This window comes from Stigmatopora argus, chromosome 4 (assembly GCF_051989625.1).
Source record: "Stigmatopora argus isolate UIUO_Sarg chromosome 4, RoL_Sarg_1.0, whole genome shotgun sequence".
Taxonomy (NCBI): domain Eukaryota; kingdom Metazoa; phylum Chordata; class Actinopteri; order Syngnathiformes; family Syngnathidae; genus Stigmatopora; species Stigmatopora argus.
The window spans coordinates 1,562,842-1,589,013 of record NC_135390.1 but is presented as its reverse complement, the minus strand read 5'-3'; the positions used below and the strand labels follow the sequence as shown (position 1 = coordinate 1,589,013).

The 26,172-nt window shown below is 44.0% G+C and overlaps 1 protein-coding gene across 32 annotated transcripts in view; it reads right to left on the bottom strand.

Annotated features, from left to right (window-relative positions):
• Positions 1-26,172, bottom strand: part of enpp2 (ectonucleotide pyrophosphatase/phosphodiesterase 2) — a 360,090-nt gene that overhangs the window by 51,782 nt on the left and 282,136 nt on the right. For 20 of the 32 annotated variants that reach the window (XR_013300100.1, XR_013300104.1, XM_077599517.1 and 17 more), the window contains one exon: positions 7,667-7,820. Coding sequence is in view for 23 of the 32 variants with exons in the window: in XM_077599517.1 (XP_077455643.1) it covers positions 7,667-7,820 (154 nt within the window). In the remaining 9 variants the exon portion in view is untranslated. Of the gene's footprint in view, positions 1-4,202; positions 4,330-7,151; positions 7,247-7,666; positions 7,821-8,031; positions 8,276-17,687; positions 21,646-21,840; positions 21,934-26,172 lie in introns of those variants that run through there. The other 12 variants (XR_013300101.1, XR_013300102.1, XM_077599526.1 and 9 more) reach the window with 7 other exon arrangements.

Here is a 26,172-nt window from a genome sequence, read left to right as displayed (position 1 = left end):
GCTTGTTCCGTCTGAAGTCCAGGATGAGTTGCATGGTTTTGAAGACGTTCAGCACCAAGCATCACTGAGTGGGGGGGACGCAACAACCAATAAAAAACCCCACATAGACACAATCAGTATATAGTAATGATAAGTAAATGATCACTAAATAGTAATAGATAAATAAGTGGTAACATAATAAATAGGTAGTGTAAGTAGTAGTAATATGTTTTGATTAGGTCCTAGGTGCAGAACTTGAGTTGAGTATGGTGATAGATCTTGGGAATAAACTGTCCTTGAGTCTATTTGTCTTGGCTGTTATGGCTCTGTAGCACCTTCCAGAGGGCAGCAGGTTGAGTGGTGGAAGCCGGGATGCGTATTGTCTTTTATAATCCTCTCAGGCCTTCTAAGGCACCGGGATTCATAGACGCTGGACAGAGTAGGTAGGGGGAAGTTGATGATCTTTTGGGCTGTGTTGATCACCCTCTGTAGTCTTTTCCGGTTGGCTTCTGTGCAGCTTGAGTGCCACACTGACACATGGTAGGTCAGCATGCTCTCAATGGCAAACTGGTAGAAGGTCACCAGCAGGTTGGTGTTCAGTTGGTCCTGCCTGAGTACTGAAATGTAGCCTCTGCTGCACCTTCTTGACGAGTGCTGTGGTGTTTGCCACCCGAGTGAGATCAGCAGAAATGTGGATTCCTAGGAATTTGAAAGTCTCCACTTGCTCCACACATTCGCCGTCAATATACAGGGACGACGGCGCAGCCTTGTTCCGTCGGAAGTCCAGGATGAGTTATATGGATTTGGAGACGTTGAGCGCCAAGTTGTTGAGAGCGCACCACACGCTGAGTCTAAGGACCTCATCTCTGTAGGCCGTCTCATTCTCCCCTGTGATTATCCCCACACCGTTGTATCAGCCGCAAATTTCTTAATGATGTTCTCAGGGTGCGTGGGTCTACAGTCCTGTGTGTAGAGCGAGTAGAGTAGTGGACTCAGCACACACCCTTGGGGCGAGCTGGTGATGAGCATTCGGGCAGATAAGAGGTGGCTACTCAGCTTCACGTGCTGGAGTCGGTTGACCAGAGAGTCCTTAATCCAGGAGCATGTGGAAGGTGGGAGCCCCAGGTTGGCCAATTTTGGGATAACAATGTCCGGTCTTATGGTCTTATAGGCTGAGCTGTAGTCGATGAAAAGCATCCTGACGTAGCTCCCTCTTTTCTCAAGGGGGCTCAGTGCAGCGTGGAGGCCGGTGGTTATTGAATCTTCGGTGGATCTACTCGGCCGATATGAAAACTGATGCGGGTCGTGGATGAGGGGAAGACTTGCTTTGATGTCTTTCAGTACCAATATTGCAAAGCACATAGTGATGATTGGTGTGAGAGCTGCTGGGCGGTAGTCGCCCTTATTGTTAGCGGGTGACTTCTTGGGTATTGTGATTTGAGACAAACTGGGAAGGAGGCTAGTTCTAGTTAAAGCTTGAAAATATCTGTAAAGAGTGGTGCTAATTGGTCAGCACAGTCCTTACGTAAGTACTTTGCCTGGTATTGCATCCCTGTGGCCTTCCTTGGGTTGACTGCATGGACGGAGCACACATCTCACATCCACTACTTCCACAATGAGTGGGGTGGAGCTTCTTCTTGAGCTCGATTTGGGATGTACTGGAGGTTGAGATGGTGTGACTGGGCGGTGGGCTTGGGACTCAAACGCAAAAAAATTGTTTGGTCTTCAGCCAGTGCCGCATCTGAGTCTGCTGGAGTTGCAGCTCGGCCCTTGTAGTTGGCGAGGGTTCGTATGCTCTAAATCAAAAATCAAAGCCTTGATTGTCATCATACACAGCTGCGTATAAAGAAATTGGTGGTGCTACTCCACAAAGGGCGTATTCCCAGTAAAAACATAAATAAGTAATATGAAAATATAAAAGTCACATCCTGGCAAGGTAAATTCTAAAATATTGCTTAATCTAAGATATTGCACATTGTTATTGCACACCCCGAAGTTATTGCACAGAAAGAATTGTGTCGTGGTAATGCAGGTTCAGAGTCCTGATGGCTGTGGGAAAAAAATCTATCCCTAAGTCTATTTGTCCGTGCTTTGTGAGACCTGTAGTGTCTGCCAGAGGGCAGCAGCTGGAATAGGTTGTGACCAGGGTGGTATGGGTCCCTAACAATGTTCCTGGCTCTGCTGAGGTAGCGAGGGCTGGCAATGTCATCCAGTGAGGGCAGAGAGCAGCTGATGAATCTTCTGAGCGGTGTTGATCACGCTCTGCATGGCTTTTCTGTCTGCTGCCGTGCTTCCAGAATACCACACTGTAATGCAGTATGCCAGGATGCTCTCTACAGTGGCTCTATAGAAGCTCACCAGAAGCTTAGTGTCCAAGTGGTTCCTCCTGAGTACCCTCAGGAAATTGAGTCGTTTCTGGTCCTTCTTCACTTCACCACTGCTGTGGTGTTGGTAGACCATAAGAGCTTTTCCGTGACATGGACCCCCAGGAATTTGAAGGACTGAACCCTCGCTACGCATACTCCGTTTTAGTTTCTTTAGTTCTTGTGGTGTTAAGTGTGAGATTGTTCACCAAACACCACAAAGACAGTTTGTTGACCTCATCTTTGTAGGCAGACTCATCCCCCTGAGATGAGTCCGACCACTGTGGTGTCATTGGCAAATTTGATGATGGCGTTAGAGGTGGTGGCTCGGTGTACAGTCGTATGTGTACAGGGAGTATAGAAGAAGACTCAGTACACAACCTTGAGGGAAGCCAGTGCTCAGTGTAATGGAGGAAGAGAGGTGGGGACCAAGTCTAACAGTTTGTGGACGGTTGGTTAAGAAGTTCTTAATCCAGCAGCAGATGGAAGAGGATAGTCCAAGGTGGGAGAGTTTGTCAGCCAGAATGTCCGGTATTATAGTGTTGAAGGCTGAGCTATAGTCAATGAAAAGCATCCTCACATAGTTCCCATGGTGTGTGTAGAGCTATGGTGATGGCGTCCTCAGTGGACCTGTTTGCTCCATAAGCAAACTGGTGAGGGTCAACTGAGGGAGGTATTGTATCCCTGATGTGGCGCGCGACCAACTTTTCAAAGCACTTTATGATCACAGGCGTAAGTGCAACATGCCTATAATCATTCAGGCTGTCAATGGTTGGCTTTTTAGGGACAGGGATGATGGTGGCAGATTTCAGGAAGGCTGGAATGATGAATTGTTGGAGGGAACAATTGAAAATATTTGTGAAAACCCCAGTCAGCTGGTCAGGACAGGCTATGAGCACCTTCCCAGGTACTCCGTCAGGGCCAGCAGCCTTCCTGGTGTTCACAGTTTGCAGTACCTGTCTCACTCCATGTTCCTCAAGCTGCAGTGTACTGTTGCAAGGTGCTGGATGTGTTGAGACTGAATCAGATTTGTCAGTCTCAAAGCGGGCACTGCCACATTGTTCGGGGGTTGTTAACCCTAGAATGGTAACCCTCTATTTCAGGGGTTACCTTTCACGCTTCTGAAATAGAGGGTTATATTGGTTACCGGGGAACCAAATGGGTACCCTTCATTGCACCGTCTTGCTTAGGACCCATTTTTTTCCCCAGTAACCATGGTAACCCTCTATTTCAGAAGCGTGAAAGGTAACCCCTGAAATAGAGGGTTACTATTCTAGGGTTAAGAAACAAATATCTCCTCATCTTTAAAGCACCCTTAACCAAGCCAGGGTGCTCTGGAACCAACGATATAACCTAAAATGACTCCTTGGTGGTCATTTATATATCAGAAGCATCTTGCCAATTGTCAATTCTTTATATTTTATGCTTATTTGATATCTGGCTAATTGTAATTCACCAAAGGCTGGACTGCATGTACAAGGCCACAATATTTTTAGAAGGGACTGTGCAAGAAGTCGGGGTGGAGGGGTAATGTTCTTTATTAAGGAACACTTAAAGTGTAAGCATAAGTGTTTGCGTACACAACCTTGAATGTATCAGTTTTAAGATATCTCTATCTCCACAAATGTCAATAACTCTGATTGGCATGTATATACCTCCATCTGGCTCTAGTGCTTTCTATGCGGAACTTTGGGCTCTACTTAGGGAATGTGTCACAAGAAATGAAGTTAACTCCATATCATGGGGGTTCAGATTCAACAATCAAATGGATGAGCTATGTTTTTAACTAAAGATAGCATGCTACTTTCTTACATAGGCATACTGAATTCCAACGATTGGGGGGTTTAAACAATCTCATACCTTTAGTATCGTTTAAGTGTATGACTTCATCAGAAGCTAAGTTTCGTCTGGGTTTCAATGACCTCCATCAGCGTACTGTGGTTCTTCAGGTAGAAGATTAGGTTAAGAGAAGGTCTGCAAAAGGAAGCTGATAGCGTTTTAAAAAATGATGAATTGGATTTTCCTCTTATAATCATTTAACAGCGATTGCCACGTCTTCATCAACATCCTTATATTTCTGCTGCTAGAATGGAATGATTTGATCTCTGACCTCTTGATTTTGCAAGGAAACTGTCATGTTTAACGGTGGCGGCTACGGCGAAGTTGAACCGAGTATGCAGGAAAAAGGCGGCGAAAACCAGCTGGGTATGAGAGGACTGGAAACACGTGTATACTCACACACCCAGACAGCACAAACAAGACACACCAACAAAATCCCAACATAAAGTGACAGTACCCCCCCAAGGGATGAATCCCAGACGTCCCAAAATCCAAAACTCCAACATCGGAACAACAGGGAGTGAGGCAGGTGGCCTGGAGGAGGGCAAATGTGATGTCCATAACATGAAGAAAAAACAAATCCCCAGTTGGGAGGTCATCCCGGCCAGCCCGCCAAGAAGCGGCGAGCAGCCCCTTCAGGTGGTCGTCCCGGCCGGCCCGCAAAGAAGAGGGGAGCAGGCCTTTCAGGCGGTCGTCCCGGCCGGCCCGCAAAGAAGAGGCAAGCAGGCCCTTCGGTTGGTCGTCCCGGCCGGCCTGCAAGGAAGCAGCCAAGCAGGCCCTAGGGGAGGTCGTCCAGGCCGGCCCGCAAGGAAGCAGTGGGCTGGCCCGTTGGGAGGTTGTCAAGTCAGGTCCACTAGACAGTAACAATGCGTAATGCCCTGGACAGTCCATGCAGAGATCAGCGCGATGTGGCAGAGTGACTCACCTAACCCTGAGGCGATACTGCTGGAAGTATCGTTGCCCCCGCCCTCTGCCTTCAAGCCTTTGCTGTCGTCGGCGGCCTCCAAGTTCTTGCCGTCGTCGCCAGCCTCCAAGTTCTTGCCCTCGTTGTTGGCCTCCAAGTTCTTGCCGTCGTTGTTGGCCTCCAAGTTCTTGCCATCGTCGTCGGCCTCCAAGTTCTTGTCGTCGGCCTCCAAGTTCTTGCCGTCGTCGTCGGCCTCCAAGTATGCGCCGTTGGGGTCACCGTCCATAGCCTCCAAGCATACGCCATTGGGGTAAACGTCCACGGCCTCCAAGTATATACCGTCGGGGTCGCCGTTCACAGCCTCCAAGTATACATCGTCGGGGTCTCCGCCTTCGGCCTCCAAGTATACGCCGTCGGGATCTCCGTCCACGGCCTCCAAATTCTTGTCAAGGTGATGGTTGTCGTTGGCCTCCAAGTTTTTGCCGCCGTCATGCCCCCCGCCAAAAGGATGGCCGTCCACGGCCTACAGGTTCTCGCCGTCGTCTTGGCCCCCACCAGGAGAATCGCCCTCGCCGGCACCCACACCAAGAGGATTGCTGTCACTGGGCACATGAAAGCGGGGTGCAGTGGCGGGCGCGAGGGTGCGGAGTGCCGGTGTTGACGCGAGGGTGCGGGGCGCTGGCATCATCGCAAGGGTGTGGGGCGTCGCGCGACACTGCGGGGTACCGGCGCGGGGCGTCGGTGCGGGGCCGGTGAGGCGCCGGTGTGGGTGCTCGGGAGCGAGGCGCCAGCGTCGGCGCGCAGGAACCAGGCGTCAACCCGCAGGAACCAGGCAACGGCGTGCAGGAACGAGGCACTGGCGTCGGCGCGCAGGAATGAGGGACTGCGTCGGCGCGCAGGAATGAGGCGTCGACGTACTGGAACGAGGCGTCGGCGCGCAGGAACGAGGCGTCGGCCGTAGGAACCAGGCTCCGGCGTCGGCGCGCACCGTGTTCCCGTCAGTAGGGAGTAAAATTATTCCTTAGCCGTCAACCGTCGAGAGTCCGTGATGTGGGGTCGGTTCACGTGAGCTCCACTCCACATCGCCTGCCGAGTAGAATTGGTGGGAGTGAGAAAGTCCCACTCGGAGTCGGAGCCCAGGAGATTAATGGGCTGCGGAAGGCACGTGACGGGCAGGTCGTCGTCGGCTCCCAGCGGCTCACAGAGAAAAGCCCAGTGAGCGATCCCACACCGTAGATATGATCCTGCTGGGTCCTTTATTGTTGAGAGTATTCTGTCATGTTTAGCCAAGTTGAACCCAGTATGCAGGAAAAAGGCAGCGAAAATTGCGTATGCAAAAACGTTGGTTTTTAGTCACAAGAATTCAATATCAAAGTGACAAAATAAACAGGGGAAGGCTGCACACCGACAAAAATCAAAAACATGACTTACTGGCACGAGACACACAAGGTAAAGGTAGCAATACTCCCACGCCAGACGTCACCAAGCTCTCACCTTGTATACACACAAAAGGCTAATCAAAATAAACTCAAAACAGTTGGCTATGAGAGGAGGGGAAACACGTACACACGTACACACCCAGACAGCACACACAAGACACACCTACAAGAAAATCCCAACATAATGTGACAGAAACTTGATTTTTTTCCGCATGAGTGCAGTTCCTTTCCAGTACCTGGTAATTGTGTCACTCTCATGCAGTCGGGCTGCAAGATCCAGTAAAAAAATGACTTGTGCGTTATGACTAGGATTAGATCTATCATGTCTTGACATTTCGTGGTTTTACTTGTCAGATTGATTAGTTGCTTGAGAATACCTACAACATCGTGAACTCAAAGAAATTGCTATCGGTATAATCGACTCTTAACTGAATGTAATTATCTTACATTAATGCCTCTTGACTGTATTTGCAAGTAATGTGATTGAAAAGCTACTAATTTATTATGTGAAAATGATAAAAAATGGGATTTTTGTTTACTTGCTGAGGGCCAACAACTCGTAACTGGCCATATGTCATTTGCCATTTTTAAATGATAATGTTTTGATTAAAATCAATGAATACTTACTGGCTGGTCCACTTGCATGTTTTCACTACACTCAGCTTCCACTTAGTTAGACGAAAAAAGGCCATATAATGGTGTGCGCTTGTTGGAGCAATTTCCTACACACATATAAGCCATTGTTCCATTCACAACACATAAATCATTTTTCCAATAAAAACGATTGCATTTCTCGGACAAAGAACTAAAACACTTGCCGCCATGGCAATGAAACTAAATAGATGAAAGCTCTCTGTCAGTGAAAAGAAACTCCCTTTTTTATATCACTTACAGACTCTCACTTCCTGGCCAACATCAAAATGGGATTTAAGCTGTTTTGAGATTTTTTTTGGTTAATTTTACAAATTGAAGGATGACAGGCTGTTAATTCCTTGAATTCCAATTTACTGAATTCAGTAAAGTATGCTCTAAATTGACAGTGAGAGATCATTTGTTCTATAAACACAACTAACTTAACATGGAAATAGTAACACGTGATTATTGAGTGAGGATAAATCGTTACAACAGGCTGTGTTCCTTACATTGCAACTCTCATCATTGTTAGGTTGGTGTGGCAAGATGAAGGCAGCAGAGTTTAGGGGGCCATGACACAAATCTGCAACCTGTCTGAAGTCTAAGCAGCTGGTTAGAACCATGAAGAAGTGAGTTGGGATGGGTATTCTACCACGTGCGTACCTGCGGTTAAGAAGAAATCATGTCATTAGAAACAGCTCAACAAATGTTTGCTCATTTGAAAAAAATATTTGGGGAATAAAACTGAACAAAAATCATTTGTATTGAACTTCATTTAGCTTTTTGTGCCTCATTATTGTTAGTTAGCATTAAAATGAACACGTTGGATTCAATTCTCTACTATGAGCCCCTCCCAGATGACCGGGCTTCTCACCTTATCTCTAAAGGAGAGTCAAGACAACCTGCAAAGGAAGCTCATTTCAGCCCCTTGTATCTTGTTCATCTGGTCACAACCAACAGTTCGTGACCATACATGAAGGTAGGAACGTAGATCAACCGGTATATAGAGAGCTTTGCCTTTTAGCTCTGGTCTTTCTTCACCACGACGGACCAATGAAGAGTACTCATCACTGCAGACGGCTCCCCGATGCGCATGTCGATCTTCACTCCATTTTAGACTGCCGGCGTCCCAGACAAAACAATTTATGAGTCATTCGTAGATCATTGCGAACTTGCATCTGGGTGTTTGGGTTGCGAGGTCTATCTCCCAGTAACAGTCCTTGGAGGGTGAGGTGTTATGTCAACAAGCTGGAGCCAGCAGGGTGACCTCGAGTTTGTCCCAGTCTCAAATTAAAGACACTCTTATACAAAAGTAATTAAAATGCATACATCTACAATATCATCATAGCCTTACTACTTATTAAAAATGCTTACAAAACATATAGAAACGTCCCATAATAAATCCAACATTTAGGAATACAGCCACATATTATTCACCAAAAATCCTTTTTATTTGTAAACAAAATCCACCCTCCGTTCTTTCCTCAATATCTGTCGTATAGATTATCCGTGCGTTTCAGTTCCATTATGAAGTTATTTCCTATCGCCATCGAAGCTCATGGTGAAAGTCAAGTCTGTTCTATCGTATTTCCGGCATAAGTTTTTATTCGATTTAGGGCTGAAAATTTCTGTTCCGGGTTGTGATAGGCTTGCCTTTCTTAATGATGTGCGTCTTGAAAATGGCTTTGACAGTAAATCTGCAAGCAAATCCATTTCTTCTCCTCTTTCAGCCATTGCGGTTCCACAAAACCACAATTAAATCAATACAACAATATATTTCCTTTTGCATCTCGCTACAGATAGTTTGCTCGCTCTGGGTAGTACGCTATCACTAGCCAATCATAGTGTGTGAAAACACTGACGTCTCCGTAAACCTGCGAGAAGGGCTTGGTGTCGCCAACTTGAAATCTGATTGGCTAAAGTAATAGTTTTATCGAGACTTATTTTATGCTACAGAGCCTGCAAAACTGATTTTGAAGGCCTCCTGGTAGGTTTCTGACGGAGTACTTTGAAGGGAAAATCTTAAGAAAAATAATCGCAAGTGACATCTGAGATACTGTATGAAACAAAAGCACATTATTAGGTTCAATATCATCTCTCATCTCATCTCTTTTTCTGAACCGCTTTATCCTCACTAGTGTCGCGGGGGGTGTTGGAGCCTATCCCAGCTGACTTCGGGCCAGAGTCGGGGGACACCCTGAATTGGTGGCCAGCCAATCGCAGGGCACAAGAAGACAAACAACCATTCACGTTCACACTCATACCTAGGGGCAATTTAGAGTGTCCAATCAGTCTACTCTTTAACAAAAAAAATGTGTTAAGACCTACCGTATGTATGCATGTACATCTATGAGTATGTATATATATATACGTGTATGTACACGCATGTGTGTGTGTGTATATATATATATATATATATATATATATATATATATATACACACACATGCGTGTACATACACGTATATATATACACCCACTTGCTACTGTGAAACGAAATTTCCCGAATACGGGATGAATAAAGTTATCCAATCCAATCCAATGCATGTCTTTGGAATATGGGAGTAAACCGGAGTACCCGAAGAAAACCCACGCAGGCCTGGGAACAACAAGCAAACTCCACACAGATGCACCAACCTGGATTTGGACCCATATCTCCCACTGTGAGGTTAACGCTCTAACCACTCATCTGCCGGGCCGCCCTGGCTGAAATGTGATTGGTTAAATGCTTAAATATGAAAACACACATCTGGAAGCAGCACAACCAGGGGAAAAGCAATGAAAGGAAGGATCCACTGTTCCACGGCCAGGATGAAACCACACCATTCCTCCACAATCCAAGATAAGACTTCCCGGAAACCCTCCTCTCCAGTACCCTCAAATAGACCTTCCTGGGAAGGCTTAGGAGTGTGATTCCGCTATAAATGGAACAAACTCTGCGACCCCCTTTTTAAAAAGGGGAACTACCCTCCTGTTCTACATATCCATAGGCACTGTCCCCAATGTCCATCTGATGTAGCAGAGACGCATCAACCAAGACAACCCCACAACATCCAGCACCTTTAATAACTCTGGGCCCTTAACACCGAGGAGGATTTTAACCACTTCAGTGACTCCAACCCCAGAAATCAGATATTCCATCTCAGATTCCCCAGGCTCTGTTTCCACATTGGAAGGCGTGTCGTTCGAGTTGAGGAGGTCCTCAAAGTATTTGGTCCACCGATCCAAAACATCCCGAGTCGAGGTCAGCATCACCCCATCCCCATTATACATTCTGTTGAAGGTGAGCTGGTTTCCTTCCTGAGATGTCAGATGGTGGACCAAACTTTCCTTGTAGCCACCTGGAAGTCGTTCTCCATGGCCTCACTGAACTCCTCCCATGTCTGTTTTTGCTTCAGATACCACCAGAAATGTACCAGTTAGCGAACCAGTACCTGTCCTGCGGGCCAATGGGACTCCTTAACCCTGACACCATCCCACACTTTCAATCTGCCACCTTGACAATAGAGGTGCAGCACATAGTCCACTAGGCCTCAACGTACCACGCCTCTTCCCGGACATGAGAAGCTCTTCCGGAGGTGGGTGTTGAAAATCTTTCTGACAGGGGACGGGATGGGAGTTCACGCATTGTAATTGTTATTGAGTTCCAGGTATGTGAGGCACAAACAGTGCTTTGGCTGAATGCACTCTTTTTGAAGGGAATTACACAGTGACCTATAGAGACAGCCATTGTTGATGTGTTGGAATTTTTTTGTATAAAATCTAGCAGTGGAGGAGGAGCTATGTGATGGAAGATTTTGTAAACTAAGGTGGCATCTGCATATTTAACAGTATTGTCACAGGTCAGGCATTTGTGTTTTTTAAAATATCTGACAGTCAGTAGTGGTGCGTTTTTAGTTTTCTGTCCAATACTTTCCCAGCTTGCTTATACACGGTTTCAATTGATTTTAGTGTTATCTTGCAGGCCAATGGCCAATTTGTCAGACAGTAAGTCATGTGTGATATGATCATTGTGTCAAAATACAGTTTTGCTGACTCAGGGGTTAGTGCAGGGGTCTCAAACTTGCGGCCCGCGGGCCAACTGCGGCCCGCGGGACGATAATTTGCGGCCCCCGTCTTAATATGAAAGATCGATTTTTTTTTTTTTAATTTTTTTTTTTTTTTTTTTTTTTTTTTTTTTTACCCCTTTCCCCATGATGGCGCCGTTTAAGTGGCAGCCAGTGGCAGTAGCTCTGTCCACTCATGTTTTTCTTGTTTTACAGCATGTTTTACATGAAAAATTAGAGGGAACATTGACATGCACCTGCTTGTGGCAGGTGTGATACTGGTGTGCCGATAGCGAGCAATGATGATGTCGTGACCGGATGATTCGCCTAAAGACGTTTCGCCGACGGACGTTTGACAGACGGACAGGTCGTACTAGTATTTGTTAGTTTAATGATTAAATACAAATACTAGTATTTGTATTTAATCATTAAACGCTGTTTTCAGCTGGATTTGACCGAATTTGAGAGCATTTTGAGCCGTTTGGCGAATGGACGTCTATAGACGTTTTTTTGCCTCCATCGCGATATCATCCAGTATTTGTATTTAATCATTAAATGCTGTTTTAGGATGGATTTGACCCGATTGCTGTCATTTTACGGCTCGGTTCTGCTACATCTGCCTGCCCAAGAGTGCTTATTCCCGGACTGCCATTGATGGTAGACGAACATTGATTTTTACTATAATTTGGACAACACCGGCGGCGGGCCGGATTAAAAATCCTAACGGGCCGTATATGGCCCGCGGGCCGAGGTTGAAAAACTTGTACACACACGATCCGGCGGGGCGAGCGTTCGAATCCCGTTTCGGCGAAACCTCCGTTCGGCCGAATGAACGTTCGGTGGAACGTCCATTCGGCGACCTGCCCGTCTGTCAAACGTCCGTCGGCGAAACGTCTTTAGGCGAATCATCCGAGTACCGATGATGTCGCTCACACTGGTACTCAGTGCGCTCAGGGAGGTTGTCTTTCTGCTCAGACCAACAAAAAATTAGAGGGAACTTTGGTTCGGAGCTGAATGAACCAATCACGGTGAGGTATACGGCTCTGGAGGGCGGGACATCGGCCGGGCTGTCCAGTGCCTCGCTCACTCACTCATTCATTCCTCCAATCAGCTGGGCGGAGGAGAAGCCGTGAGGCCGATCACTCCGCTCGGCGCGCACACTCCTCCGCTGCTCTCAGCATAGAACTGAATGAGGCGCTATGATCCGTGATCCAGCCTGTGTCAGTGTCTGTAGCCATCTCCGCGATTGAAACGGAGAGCGAAAGTGCACATGCGCCACAAACCCGCGCGACTGAATGTGAAAGATCAACCCGAGACTCATTCCAAGTGGAAAAACATTACAGAGCCCCAGAGATGTCTCTTTCAAAGCCTGCCGTGAAGAGAAAGGTCGGTGATGAGCACAGACAGTTTCAAGAAAAGTGGGGAGTGCAATATTTCTTTGTTGAACACAGGGGCACCCCGACGTGTCTCATTTACACTGAAAAAGTTGCGGTGCACAAGGAATACAATTTGAAACGTAATTGTACTATGAGACATGCTGAGGAGTACGAAAAATACCAGGGAGATGAGAGAGCCAACCAGGTTGGCAGTCTTAAAACACGTCTTCTGAGGCAACAGGATCTCTTCAAGAAGGCTACCAAAGACAGTAATGCAGCAGTCAAAGCTAGCTACGCCGTTTGTGAGTTGATTGATCCTGTGCTAAGTGATCCCAAATGGCTCATGGACTTGGCTTTTCTTGTTGATATCACACATGAGCTTAATGTACTGAACAAGAAGCTACAAGGCCAGGGGCAACTTGTCAGTGCTGCCTATGACAACGTGAGAGCATTCTGCACTAAACTTGTGTTATGGAAAGCCCAGCTCTCTCAGACAAACCTTTGCCATTTCCCAGCATGCAAGGCTCTCGTGGATGCAGGCACACCATTCAGTGGTGAGAAGTATGTTGAGGCCATTTCGAAGCTACAGGAGGAATTTGATCACATATTTGCAGACTTCAAGACACACAAAGCCACATTTCAAATTTTTGCGGACCCCTTCTCCTTTGATGTGCAAGATGCCCCTCCTGAGCTTCAAATGGAGCTCATTGACCTGCAGTGCAACTCTGCACTCAAAGCCAAGTTCAGGGAGGTGAGTGGAGAAGCAGACAAGCTTGGGCAATTTTTGAGAGAGTTGACCCCCAGCTTCCCTGAACTTTCCCGAAGGTTCAAGCGGACCATGTGCCTTTTTGGGAGCACATACTTGTGTGAGAAGCTCTTCTCCACCTTGAACTTCAATAAGTCCAAGTACAGGTCCAGACTTACTGATGAGCATCTTCAAGCTCTACTGAGGGTCTCCACTGCTTCCTCCCTCAAGCCAAATGTGACTATGTGAGAAGAAGCGCTGCCAGGTCTCTAGCAGCAAGGAGTAGGCAAAAGAAGCCGTGTTCAGAATATTTCATGTTCAATGTTCCATTCAAGTTCAGAAAGTTAAAGGTTAAAGAGCTGTTAATACAGACATTTGAAACGGAATAAAAATAATTCATTTTCTCTACTTAGCCAGCCAGTGTATATCTACTGTATGCTCATTAGTATTATTTGGTTTTATATTACTGATTGATTTATTTTTTATTCATCTTTAAGTTAATTTATTTAATTCATTATTTTTTGTTAAAAAATAAAGATATTTGATAACGTTGGAAAGTTTTATCAGTGCTTTTCTTGTGGAAATCCTGATGCGGCCCAGTCTCACCCAGACTTGGCCTCTAGCGGCCCCCAGGTAAATTGAGTTCGAGACCCCTGGGTTAGTGTTTCTTATAAACCTAAAATTGGACATGTTGAATTTTATTCAGTGTTTTTTATATCTGTTATTTATACACAAGTTGAAAGTCAATACTGATTCTTACGTACAGTCATACCTCTACTTACGAAATTAATTGGTTCCAGAACTTTTTTCGTAACTTGAATATTTCGTAAGTAGAGGTGTATTTTATACGTAAATTCTCTAATTCCTTCCAAGGTCCTCACACATGTACCAATTAAACCCTTAAAAATTGGTCAACATGTCCCAATTTTGTAAGAGAGATGTGAGAAACAGAAATGAGGGAAAGAAAATTATTAATTAATGTCCCAAAATTAATAAAAAGTATATATACAAACCCGTGTTAAAACGCATGGGAACAACAGAAAGCTACCGGGATGCAACATAGAGAAAACATTAATCAATATCAAGCATTAATGTTTTATGATTTCTTTAAAATGTAATTTTACACCCAATTTATAAGCCACTACTGGTTCTTACCTGCTTTTGCAGTGCTGTTTAACAAACATTTTGAAAAAAAATCTATACAAAGACTGGAGCCTTAATAATGTTTCTAAATTTGCACAAGACAAACGGGGCGGCCCGGTGGCGCAAGTGGTTAGCACGTCGGCCTCACAGCTCTGGCCTCCTGGATTGTGTGGAGTTTGCATGTGTTCTCCCCGGGCCTGCGTGGGTTTCCTCCGGGTACTCTGGTTTCCTCCCACATTCCAAAAACATGCACAATAGGCTGATTGGACACTCTAGATTGCCCCTAGGTATGGGTCTGTGTGTGCATGGTTGTGGCCTGCGATTGGCTGGCCACCGATTCAGGGTGTCCCCGCCTCTGGCCCAGAGTCAGCTGGGATAGGCTCCAGCACCCCCGTCATCCTAATGAGCATGAAGCGGATCAGAAAATGAGATGAGATGAGACAAAACAAATGTCGTCAAAGTGTGCACGACTCGGGAACACTTTTTCAGGATGTTTTTTCCACGAAGTTGGAAAGTTCGTTTCTCCCCGTTTTTTTTCTCATCTGTGCTGTTGCGATGGTGGCTGCTTCCTCCTCGGCTGCCTTCTTGTTGAATTCCTCATGAATTGCTGAGCGTTGCATTTACTCATGCTCCGTTGAGAGTTCATTCAGGATGTTTTTCCATGAAGTCAGAAAGTTCGTTTCTCCCCCGTTTTTTCTGATTTGTAATGTTGCAATGGTGGGTGGCTGCTTTCTCCTCGGCTGCATTCTTGATGAATCCTCGTGTATTCCCGAGCTTTGCATTTACTCAAAATCCGTTTTTGTGCACATCGGTGAACTACCTCATCAACGTAAGTATTACTGATCACACGGCTAATCGCCTGCCCCCGCGACACAACTTCGGACGGTTGTTGTGAAACAACTAATGAGAGCCCAGTATATTGTGCAGTGAGCTACTAAAGCGAGAATCAATGCATCCGTGACAATATTTTCAAAAAAAAAGAACGGGCGGCACGAGGGAGCGAGTGGTACTCCGATTTCTTCCCACATTCCAAAAACATCAGTAGGCTGATTGGATACTAAGTTGCCCCTAGGCATGGGTGTGTGTGCTTTATTGTCCGTCTCCTTGTGCCCTGCGATTGGCTGGCAACCTATACAGGGTGTCCCCCGCCTCTGGCCCGGAGTCAGCTGGGATGGGCTCCAGAACCCCCCGTGACCCTAATGAGGATAAATCGGTTCAGAAAAGGAAATGAGAAACAAGGCTTCTCACATCTGGCAAGTCAGAGCAGTCAGCACATTTAACTATGTAAAACAGCAGCGCGTCATGGCGCCATAGCGTCATGACGTCATGGCGTCATGGTGTCATGACATCATGATGTTATGGGGTTGTCAACTTGCAGTTTTGTGCATGTTGACTTTTTATGCACATATAAGCCGTGCCCTTGATTCAGTCATCATTTTATGTCCAACAAAAGCGGCTTATATGTGAGTAAATACAGTAATCCAGCTGACATAGGGCACACAGATACAAATGACCATCCGCACTCACAATCATACCATACACCTGCTCCTGGATTAAGGACTTTCTGGTTAACCGACCCCTGCACGTGAATCTGAGTGGCCACATCTCATCCGCCCAAAAGCTCAGCAATGGCTCCCCCCAGGGCTGTGTGCTGAGTCAACTACTCTACTCGCTCTACACATGACTGCAGATCCACACACCTTCAGAACGACGTTGTGAAATTTGCAGACGATCCAACGGTGGTAGGGTTGATCACAGAGGGGAATGAGATGGCCTACACAAATGAAGTTCCTAGACTCAGCAAGTGGTGGGGTCTCAACAACTTGGCGCTGAACGTCTCAAAAAACAGAGAACTCATCCTGGACTTCCGACGGAAGAAGACTGCTCTGTCCCCCTGTATTTCAATGGTGAATGTGTGGAGCAAATTGTATTTGTCTGTTTGTTTGTTGTTGATATTTGTGCACTTTGTGGTAAAGCTTTAAATCTCATCATACTTCTATAATGACAATTAAAAGCATTCAAATCAACAGCGCCCCCTGGAAAATAAAAAAGAAAGCCCTTCAAAATTGGTGTGGGTATACATGAGACCTATGGGATCAAATGTCATCAAAATGTTGACTTTTCACACGAGGGACGACCTTTAGGGGGGGCAAAGTCCAAGGTGGTTTTGATAAAGTACCATCTAATCTCATCTCATTTTATAATAATAATCGGACATAGGCCCTGTCGTCATTATCAACAACAAAAAAGCCTACTTGTCATCACAAGTTATGAACCACTTTATCCTCATTAGGGTCATGAGGGGTGCTGGAGCCAATCACAGCTGTCTTTGAGCTAGAGGCAGGGGACACCCTGAATCGGTTGCCAGCCGATCGCAGGGCACAAAGAGACGGACAACCATGCACACTCACACCCATACCCAGGGGCAATTTAGAGTGTCCAATCAGCCGACCATGCATATTTTTGGAATGTGGGAGGAAACCAGAGTACCCGCAGGAAACCCACGCGGGGAGAACATGTAAAAACCACACAGATGGACATGACTTGGATTTGAACCCAGGATACCAGAGCCGTGAGGCCGGCGCGCTAACCACTCGCTCCAACTTGAGAAAGTGCCAAAGTCACTAAATCGTTATTAACTCCCAGGGACAATGATCAATTATTTTGATATTTTACAGGTCTTCCACGTGTGCCACCCCTAATGTGTCTGCATTTATTTTCCGCCCGGGCATAGTGTCACCTAGTGTGTGATAGAACCCCAAGCGGGGTTCACCAAAAATTGTGGGTGTGGCCAAAAAACAGAGAGAGGTTAGGAAGCCAGTTACAAAACATTTAAGAAACTAGTTTCAATTAGAAAAAGAAGGGATAAAATACAAGAGCCAACCCTAACCAATGAGAAAGAGGACAAATAGCTTTGCAAAATAATCAGACGTTTGCATTGTTGCACTTAGACAAAACAAGACTAGACTATTTCATCACAAAACATAGGGGTATATATAGCAAGTCGCCAGCACCATTGAAACACAAAAGGGACATGAAATAATCAACACAATATTAAAAGATAGACTCTGGAAATAAAGCGCCAAAATGAAATAGCTAACAGAACTCATTCCCAACACAGATACCTAAAACTCAGGAGCAAGCATTTACAGTGTAAATGCTTGCTCCTGAGTTTAGCCTAACCAACAGGAAGGTTGAGAAGAATATTGAGACTCGGGTCCTTGACTATCAACTTCTTACACTGTGTTTCACACACCTCCCTTGAGAAGATCCGGTGGACCTTCATTTGTTTTGAGAGCTAAACTCCTATTGACTTTGCACTCCTATTTTCACACGGGAACTGATGTCTGTTCTAAATCTTATGTCTGAAGTTAATAAACAGCAAGAGAGAAGCGTCTAACGGCAGAATGAACTTTGGACGAAGGCGCGTCAGGTCTCTCTTGCAAGAACACCACAGATGAGTGTCCTGTCTCTTTTATTTGTGCGTGCATTTGGGAATGCCTATTGGTGAACCTATCATTATTGGTCCTTCGAGCCTGGGAGTCAACATACCGGAGGAGTCCGTGCGCTTGGTCGACATCTGGGAAAGACCGTGGCCACGGCATCTAAAACCCTTTGCGGGCAAGATTTTCGGCGGAGCTCTTGGATTCACGACGGTTGAAGACCCATCCTGCTTAAAGAGACATTTGAAGACATCTCTGGTGAGCCCACATGAATGGGTAAAAAGAGCATTGCATGTGAAGGTCCATTTTGAGAAGTGGACTCGCGTCCTGGGGACGGTGACGATAAGACCCTGTGAATACTAGTCCCTAACAGGTGAGAGACAGAGCATGAGTCTATAAAACTTAGGGCATTGGTGTCCTGTACTGTGGGCCGGTAGGTACTTAAACTCCAAAAGTATACCAGGAGCGGGAGGGTATACTTGTGTGTTGCATGTGTAGTGATAACCTAAAGAAAAGAAATGAAGGCGGAAGAAAAAAAAGAAAGAAAATTACTACAAATTGCACACCAACTCACTTCAAAGGGGAGCTCGAATAATAAGGCGGCTAGTGAAGACGATCCAAAACAGCGTCTGCCGTGTAAAGATTGGATATTTGTTGAAAATCAAAGCGCTTCAAGGGTTAAACACCTAAACTTATGGATAAACAAATATGAGTTTGCTGGTCAGCTTAAATGTGCATAAAATAGAAGACCTGCAGGATAAAATACGCACTAAACGTAGGGGTGATCTATATAAAATGGAGATGGATGGATATGATGAAACCAATTATTGGTTCTTGATGGCAAAAAAAACTGCGATGGAAATGTTAAGATTCTTTTTTGATGGCAAAAAAGCAAAGCATGCTATTTTGTTCCAAAGAAAAGAAGATGATGAGACGGGTCCATTGTGTGAAAAAAAAAGAATAGCGGGCCTCCTCGACTGAAGGATATTTTTTTTTACCGAGATAGGTGGCGAGAGCGTAGGGAGGTTAGCCAAGAGATTAGGAGAAAAGAAATGAGGAAATTAAACAGAAATCGAGTTTTCAAATATGCTGCGTGCTGGGTTTGTGGAGAATAGGGGCATATATCATGTGATTGTCCAAACAAGAAGGCCTCTAAAAACGAAGATGAAGACTTTAAACATGGACAAGTTGAGCTAAATTTAATGGAAATACTGGCATTTGATTTGGTTAAACCTGAAATCACATTTTTCATGAAAGGAATTCGATTTGAATTTTTGTATGATACTGGAGCTTGTAAAACTGCTATTAAAATGGATATTCCACATGGGCAAACTACGGCCCACGGGCCATATACGACCCGTTAGGCATTTTAATCCAGCCCATCGACGTTGTCCAAATTATTATTATTATTTTTTTCCAAGATGGCGCCGTCACGCGGAAGCCAGTGGCAGTAGCTCTGTCCATTCTTATTTGTTTTTTTTTTGTGTTTTACAGCCCTTCTATCTTTTTTGAATTAAATTTTAATATTTATTAATGCATTCTGTGATAACTTTGCACTTTATATCACTGTTAATATAACCATAACAGCAATAGACGGCGGAGCCAGGGTTCACACATGTGTAGCTCTTTATTGCAACACTCAGAACTCACACTCAGACCGGACACACAACACCACTGCATCCGGGTCACGCTGTATTACACAACGGTCACTAGGTGGCATGGTTAAACACACTTGTATAACTTGAGGCAATTATCATTTCCAGTATCAATATATTACACATTCCTTTTTACTTTACTTTGTACTTTGACTAGCTGTTACAATACGCATCAGAAGGAGCAACACCTCAATCCCGCTGGAAATTCGGAGCTGGACAAAAGTGCCGGAAGAAGAAGCAACGCTTCTTACCAAACATTCCATCATGGGATAAGATGGAAGAGCTGTCGACGCTTACCAGGCCGGAAGCAGAGTCCTGCTCTGCTGCTGTTGTCTTCAGCTCTAGACTACAGAGGAACTGTGCGGATAAGCTTGGAAGAGTGACGCTGCATATTCTCTACCTCGGTCACAGTCTGCAGATGTTCCCCATCTTGTGGAAGACTTCCTGTGTGTGGTTCCAGTTTTTGTCCAACTTTACAACGTCTTTTTGAGTCTGTATCCGTTTTAGCTACCGCAACCAAGATGGCGCCGTTCAAGTGGCAGCCGGCGGCGGTAACTCCGTCCACTCATGCTCGTTTTGTGTTTCTGCTGCTTTTCTGTCTTAACGATCTTATCTGGTGATTCTTAATAATCCCATTTACTTTGATTTGCTTTGTAATTTGTGCTTTTGCTTTGTTGTTCTGTCTAATTACCCTCTGCTACTGTCACAAGAAATTTCCCGAATACGGGATGAATAAAGTTATCCAATCCAATCCAATACCCTCATTTCCCCGATAGATGGCGCACTAGCCTAGTAAAAGTATGTAAATGTGTGTGGGAGCTACTTGAGAATACTGACACATTTCTGAACATTTGACTTTTACTGTGGACATCCTGACAAACATGAACGGGCTGAATGTGAAGCTACAAGAGAAAACACAGTTTGTGCATGAAATGCAAGCAAACCTTCCGCCTTCAAAACCAAGCTGGTTTTATTCTTCACACTGGTTGCGTTAAAAGAGGCCCCCGCATGTGAAAAAATACAGGAAATCATTGGATGACCTGCATGAGCAATTCTGCCGTTGGATTTGATATTTTGGAAAAATTGACAGCTGGTGTCATGTCCTTTCTCACAAGACCCGGAAACGGTTCCACAGGAGTTGCAGTTGGAACTGATTGATCTCCAATGTGACAAGTTCAACTCCCTGAAAGTCTCTGAGTTTTAGGCTTCATTAAGTGCAGCCAAATTTCCAAACATCCAGAAGATGGGACAGAGGATTCTGGTGTTATTTGGCTCTACATATGTGTGTGAACAGACCTTTAGTCTGATGAAAACCAAGAAAGCACCCCATAAATCCCAGATGAGTGATGAGTATGTTCATACTTTAGTCCTTTTTTTCTGTTTATGTTTCATATGTACTATTAACGGATGCAGTTTTTTATATGTATCGTATCTTGTGCTGACCCGGCCCGCCTGTCAAATTTTTAAAGTCAATGTGGCCCCCGGACCGAAAAGTTTTCCCAACCCTGTGCTAGGCGTACAAAGCGGAGAGTCTTTGTGACAACGGCAGGTGGTCAGGATACCACTGTTTCGGAAACAGTTCCGTTTTCGATAAGAGATCCGAATGGAGAGACGTGTAAAATCTCTGTGTTAGTAGTACCTGAATATACTGTCAATGTACTGGGATGAGATGGCCTATTGCAGCTTGGCCTGGCTTTGATCCTGTCTGCTAGCGGGAATATGGTCGTTAAAAGACAAAAAGAAGTTCAAAACAGCCAATGAAGTGTTTTGCAGGGTTGCCAACCTGCATTTTTGTTGGAATTATTGTAAATAAGTTATCCTGATTTTAGGTTAGAGTGTGAATGAGCTTGCTCATAAAATTTGGGGTGCCCTGACCTTTAGGCAGTTCCGCCTCATTCAACAAAGAGGAACTGCTTCAGGGGTCGGGCGCCTGTTTGAACCATTGTGTGAAGATTGCAGGAGAAGGGGAAAGAGGATGTGGGGGTGTTACCTTGAAAGAGCATATGGTCATGCATCAAAGACCCTTTTGTAACTGGGAGATAACCCTCTCTTTCCTTTGATCAGCTTGAAACTTCCTGTAACTTGACACAATAAGAGACAAAGGAGCGGAGACTTTATTCAGAGTGTGTTGGAGGATTGTGACCGAGCAGTCCCCGACCCTCTCACTGCAAATAAAATTGACTCAATCCTCTGTGTTTTTCCTTCTTTCAGATTGGTGATACAAATGTCTGGTGTTTAAACCTAACATTTACATGGTCCTTCGAGCCGGATCCCAAGATACCTGATGATCCTAGCGGGTGAGCAAGATCCAGAAAAGTCTGTGGCCACAGCATAAAGATCCTTTTCCAGGACTGTTTCTTCCTTACGGGCTGGGGTCCAAAGGTTGAAGGGAAAACCAAGGACACAGAGAATCGTGAGTAAATTTTATTTAAAAAAAGGAATGAATGAGAACGAAGGAAAATAGAGAACAAAGTAAAAAAAAGAAATTAAAACCCTGACAATCCTAGGCACTATCAGGTAAAATTCAAACAACAAAATTCCGTAGGCGTGCAGACCCCCTTAGTTGAAATAGACTAATTAAACTCTGTAAAGGATAGCGGAGTCCTGGTTGTATTGAATAAACAACAAATGAAATTCCGTAGGCGTGCAGACCCCCTTAGTTGAAATAGACTAATTAAACTCTGTAAAGGATGGCGGAGTCCTGGTTATGTTGAACAAAAAAGCGAACTAAAAGGAATGAAAGTGTAAAAGTGTGAAAGGAAATACATTTTACCAATAGGTGATTTGTATCTCATACCAAACTAACAGGAATCAAATGGTGACCTCTAGTGGATGTTTATAGACAAGAAACTCCAACTGAAAAGGTTGAAGCGAGTTTACCACTGAAGGAATTTATCACCATCCTGTTGACAAACCCAGTGTTAGTGGACTATAGGTGCAAAGACCCACTGGGACTAAATTTAATTCAAAATGGGGAAAGTACAGAGTAAAAAAATAAAAAAAGAGAAATTCCTCTCGGAACTCGCGTGTAAAGACTGGAAGACAGTCTATAAAGAGGATCCCGACGCGGTGGAATCCTTGTGTTATTGGGTAAAAAAATATGGATTCACCGGTAGACTAATAATAAAAGACATCCGTGAACTACAACAAAAAAATCGAAAAATCGTGTAACAAAAAATGACGTAAAATGCAAAAACAAGGTTCTGAACAAACCAAAACGTGGATGCAGATGGCAGGGCAAAGAGAAAAGGGTGAGAAAGATATTGTAATACAGTGCCAAGATACTGAAAGAGCTCGATACAAAAAAAATAGAATAAATCTATAAACGCATGCAAGTAATCTTCATATGAATTGATAGATATATATATATATAAGTACGCTGTGACGCGTTCATAAATCTAGATTATCGCGCAATATAAGACTAGAAACGACTAAGAAATATACTTAGGCGGATAAATAAGATTTGAAGATATATATATATATATATATATATATATTAGGCCTGTTAAGAAACAGAGGCCCCCCTGTTCAGCCCACTCCTCGTAACAGGCTCCACTCGCAAGCCGGGAGCACGACGAGGGGGGGGGGCTGCTGGTCGTGCGGTAAAGAGGGCCACATAGCCAGGGAATGCAAAAACAACCCTCCTCGCGCACAGCGACGACATGATAGAACCGGAGGTAGCAAAACAAATGGCTAACAAAAGTAAGGATGAGATACCAATAGGGTGCAAGAGAGAAGTGGAATGTAAAAAAGAGAGAATAATAAGAGATAATAAATTGAGACGGGGCGTCCCTAGAACAAAAGAAGAGAAGCGAGGAGGGAGAGAGAAGGGGGATAGATAGATCAAAGAGAAAATGGCCGGAAAAATGTGGAGACAGGGTAGGAGCCCACTTTACGGCCAGCCCCCCTTCACAGATGCGGACACCCCTCAAGCTAAGCACACCCTGTGCAAACATAAGGAGGGGGGGTCGCCCATACAGCTTACTGCTCCCTTCATACCAAAAACAAAGGGCAGGAAAGACTACCACAAGAGAGACAGAGAGAGTTGACAGTGTTATGATATATTAGTGACAAATTATGGGTCCTTTATTAAACACTGACATTTATATTAGGAAATGCATAGTGAAAGGTTATTTTCCCTAAATTTTAATTGAGGTAACAGTGAGGACAGAAAATGGCTCTTATTTTAAATAAAACCGCCTTCTTAGAGCGGATAGGAATTCAGCTTTAACTATTGGTTTTAGCAATATGAGAGTGATTTGCAATTTAGACTTAAGTATTAAGAATCATCCAAATTATTAATGATATCAAACATTTTATTTCAGGGGTCGTCTTTTTGTGTTTCTAATTGGCCAGCCACCAAGATATATAATCAATCAGATATCAAGGTGGAAAATGATTTAGAAATTTGAAATCAAGGTGGAAAATGATTTAGAAATTTGATATCAAGGTGGAAATGATTTAGAAAATTTGAAATCAATTTTTGATGAAAATTATGGAAAATTGTTTAGTCCAATGAAATTTTTGGCGAAAAAGAAAAAAGCAGCAGTACTCCAAATGTGAAACTTGAAGTGGAGAAACAAATCTGCTATGCAAAATTTAGGAGCACTGAGAAAAACAAAAAACAAAGACAGTGCTTGATTCGAAATTCCAAAGTATTATTGATTTATTGTGATAATGGCATCCAAATTGTGTTAACAGAATAATTGACTAAATTGACAAAAGTTTCCGTATTTCGTTCCGGAAAAAATATGGAAATCCAATTTAGTGGAATGTACCAAACGCCATTATTCACTACACGATTGGAACTAGAGGATGAGGCTAATCATATGTCTGCATAAAAGAAAAAAAAAACTTTAAAGAAACACATTAATTTTGGGTTAACAGAAGGAGACTGTACTTCTCAACAGGAAACAAACTGGACCAACGTTGGTCCCGGGAGCCTGGGTGCTCAAAACAAGTGTTCCTGACCAACCAGCAGACATGAAAATAGCGGATCCATCTTGTGCACTGTAAGAAGGTTCTCTCAGTTGAAACATATGAGGAGACAGGTAAGATAAACTTTTGACGTAATCAGACAAAATGGCAAGCACTCCAATATTGATTGGAAAGATTATTGCTCGGGAAGCAATGCTGTAAGCCATAAGGAACTTTTTATATTGGTTTTATTGTATCCATAAAAAATGAAAGCGTTTCAATTGAGACCAAACCTTCTTACAGATAGTTAAAGTAAACACTTGAGACTAGATCTTCTTACAGATTTTTAAAGTAAACAATTAGAGAGAAAAGAGAAACTACAATGGATAGAAATGTAACTAGATTTTAATTTTATGCCTGACTATTGAAAAATATTGATTAAGAAAGTTTTATAGGAGATGAATGGCAAACTCCAAAGACAATGGAATGTTACATTTGATAATAAGACTACTAGTTTGGGATATTTTGAATTTCAAAACAACTGAGGTTAATATGCAACTCGATACACATTGTTAATTTAATTGAGACTTGTTTAGTATGCATTTTAAAAGTAATGGGCTTTAATTGCTCTAAAGGACACAATTATGCTAGAAATATTGACCCTGACAAACAAGGGGTGGTTACAATTTAGTGGGTTCAATTCTATTCAGAATTATAAATGTGTGCATTTTGTTTCTGGATATTAATTGATGTGAATCTAAACTGTTACAGAGAACGGGAAAGCTGTTTTCCTGAGGAGAAAGCAGCCTGGTTTGCTTTTTGTATTTTTCCTATTCTTAGTATGATTAGTTAATCTGTGTAATTGTAGGAAAGGAAAAAAAACAAATATGGGTTTTGATCTTGACAAGGAAGCAGTGTTCAAAATAGAATACCAGCTAGCATGTTTAATTTTGACTGATAAGGTATTTAAATTTTCACAAACTATAGTGATGGAATAAGTAAGAATGTTGCGATTTTTGTTCATTGGGGTATTAAGCCCAACCAAATAGCTGTAAGCAAATGTTAAGCACGTGTTGAAGACAACGACAAAACTGAGCCGATCTCAAGAACAGTCTGCAGACGAACTGTACACAGCTAAAGGCCTACCGTGCCTACCAAAAATGTATTCCAAAATTGAGCCATAAATGTCTCAACAGGGGGATATATGATGAACATGTCTAAATACCTATTTTAAAATTTTTGTAGGAACCGTTTAATTTGTTACAGATATAATGTGCAAGATGACCTCAGGCCCAAACGAGGCCAATGTCCAAAAGAGTGTGGGACTGGTAGAGCGAACAAATGGTACGATAAAACCAAGGCTTAAGAAAACCATGGAAGATATAAAGAAGCCATGGCCAGAACGCCTAACACTGGTAAAAACGTATATGAAGATAGTGCCAACTAGCTCGAGATTAACACCTTTTGAGATGGTTCATGGAAGACCATTCCAACTTCCTTTATGGGAAGATGACCCATGACGAGAGACTAAGGAAGGAGAGAAACTTATCCAAAGAACATGTAAGCTGCCGTGATTTTTTGTCTATCTTGCAGGAGGTGGTGAAGCCAGGTGACTGGATCCTGATCCGAGTCATAAAAAGGAAGTCCTGGTTCTCTCCACGATGGGAAGACCCATTCGTGGCCCAACTCAC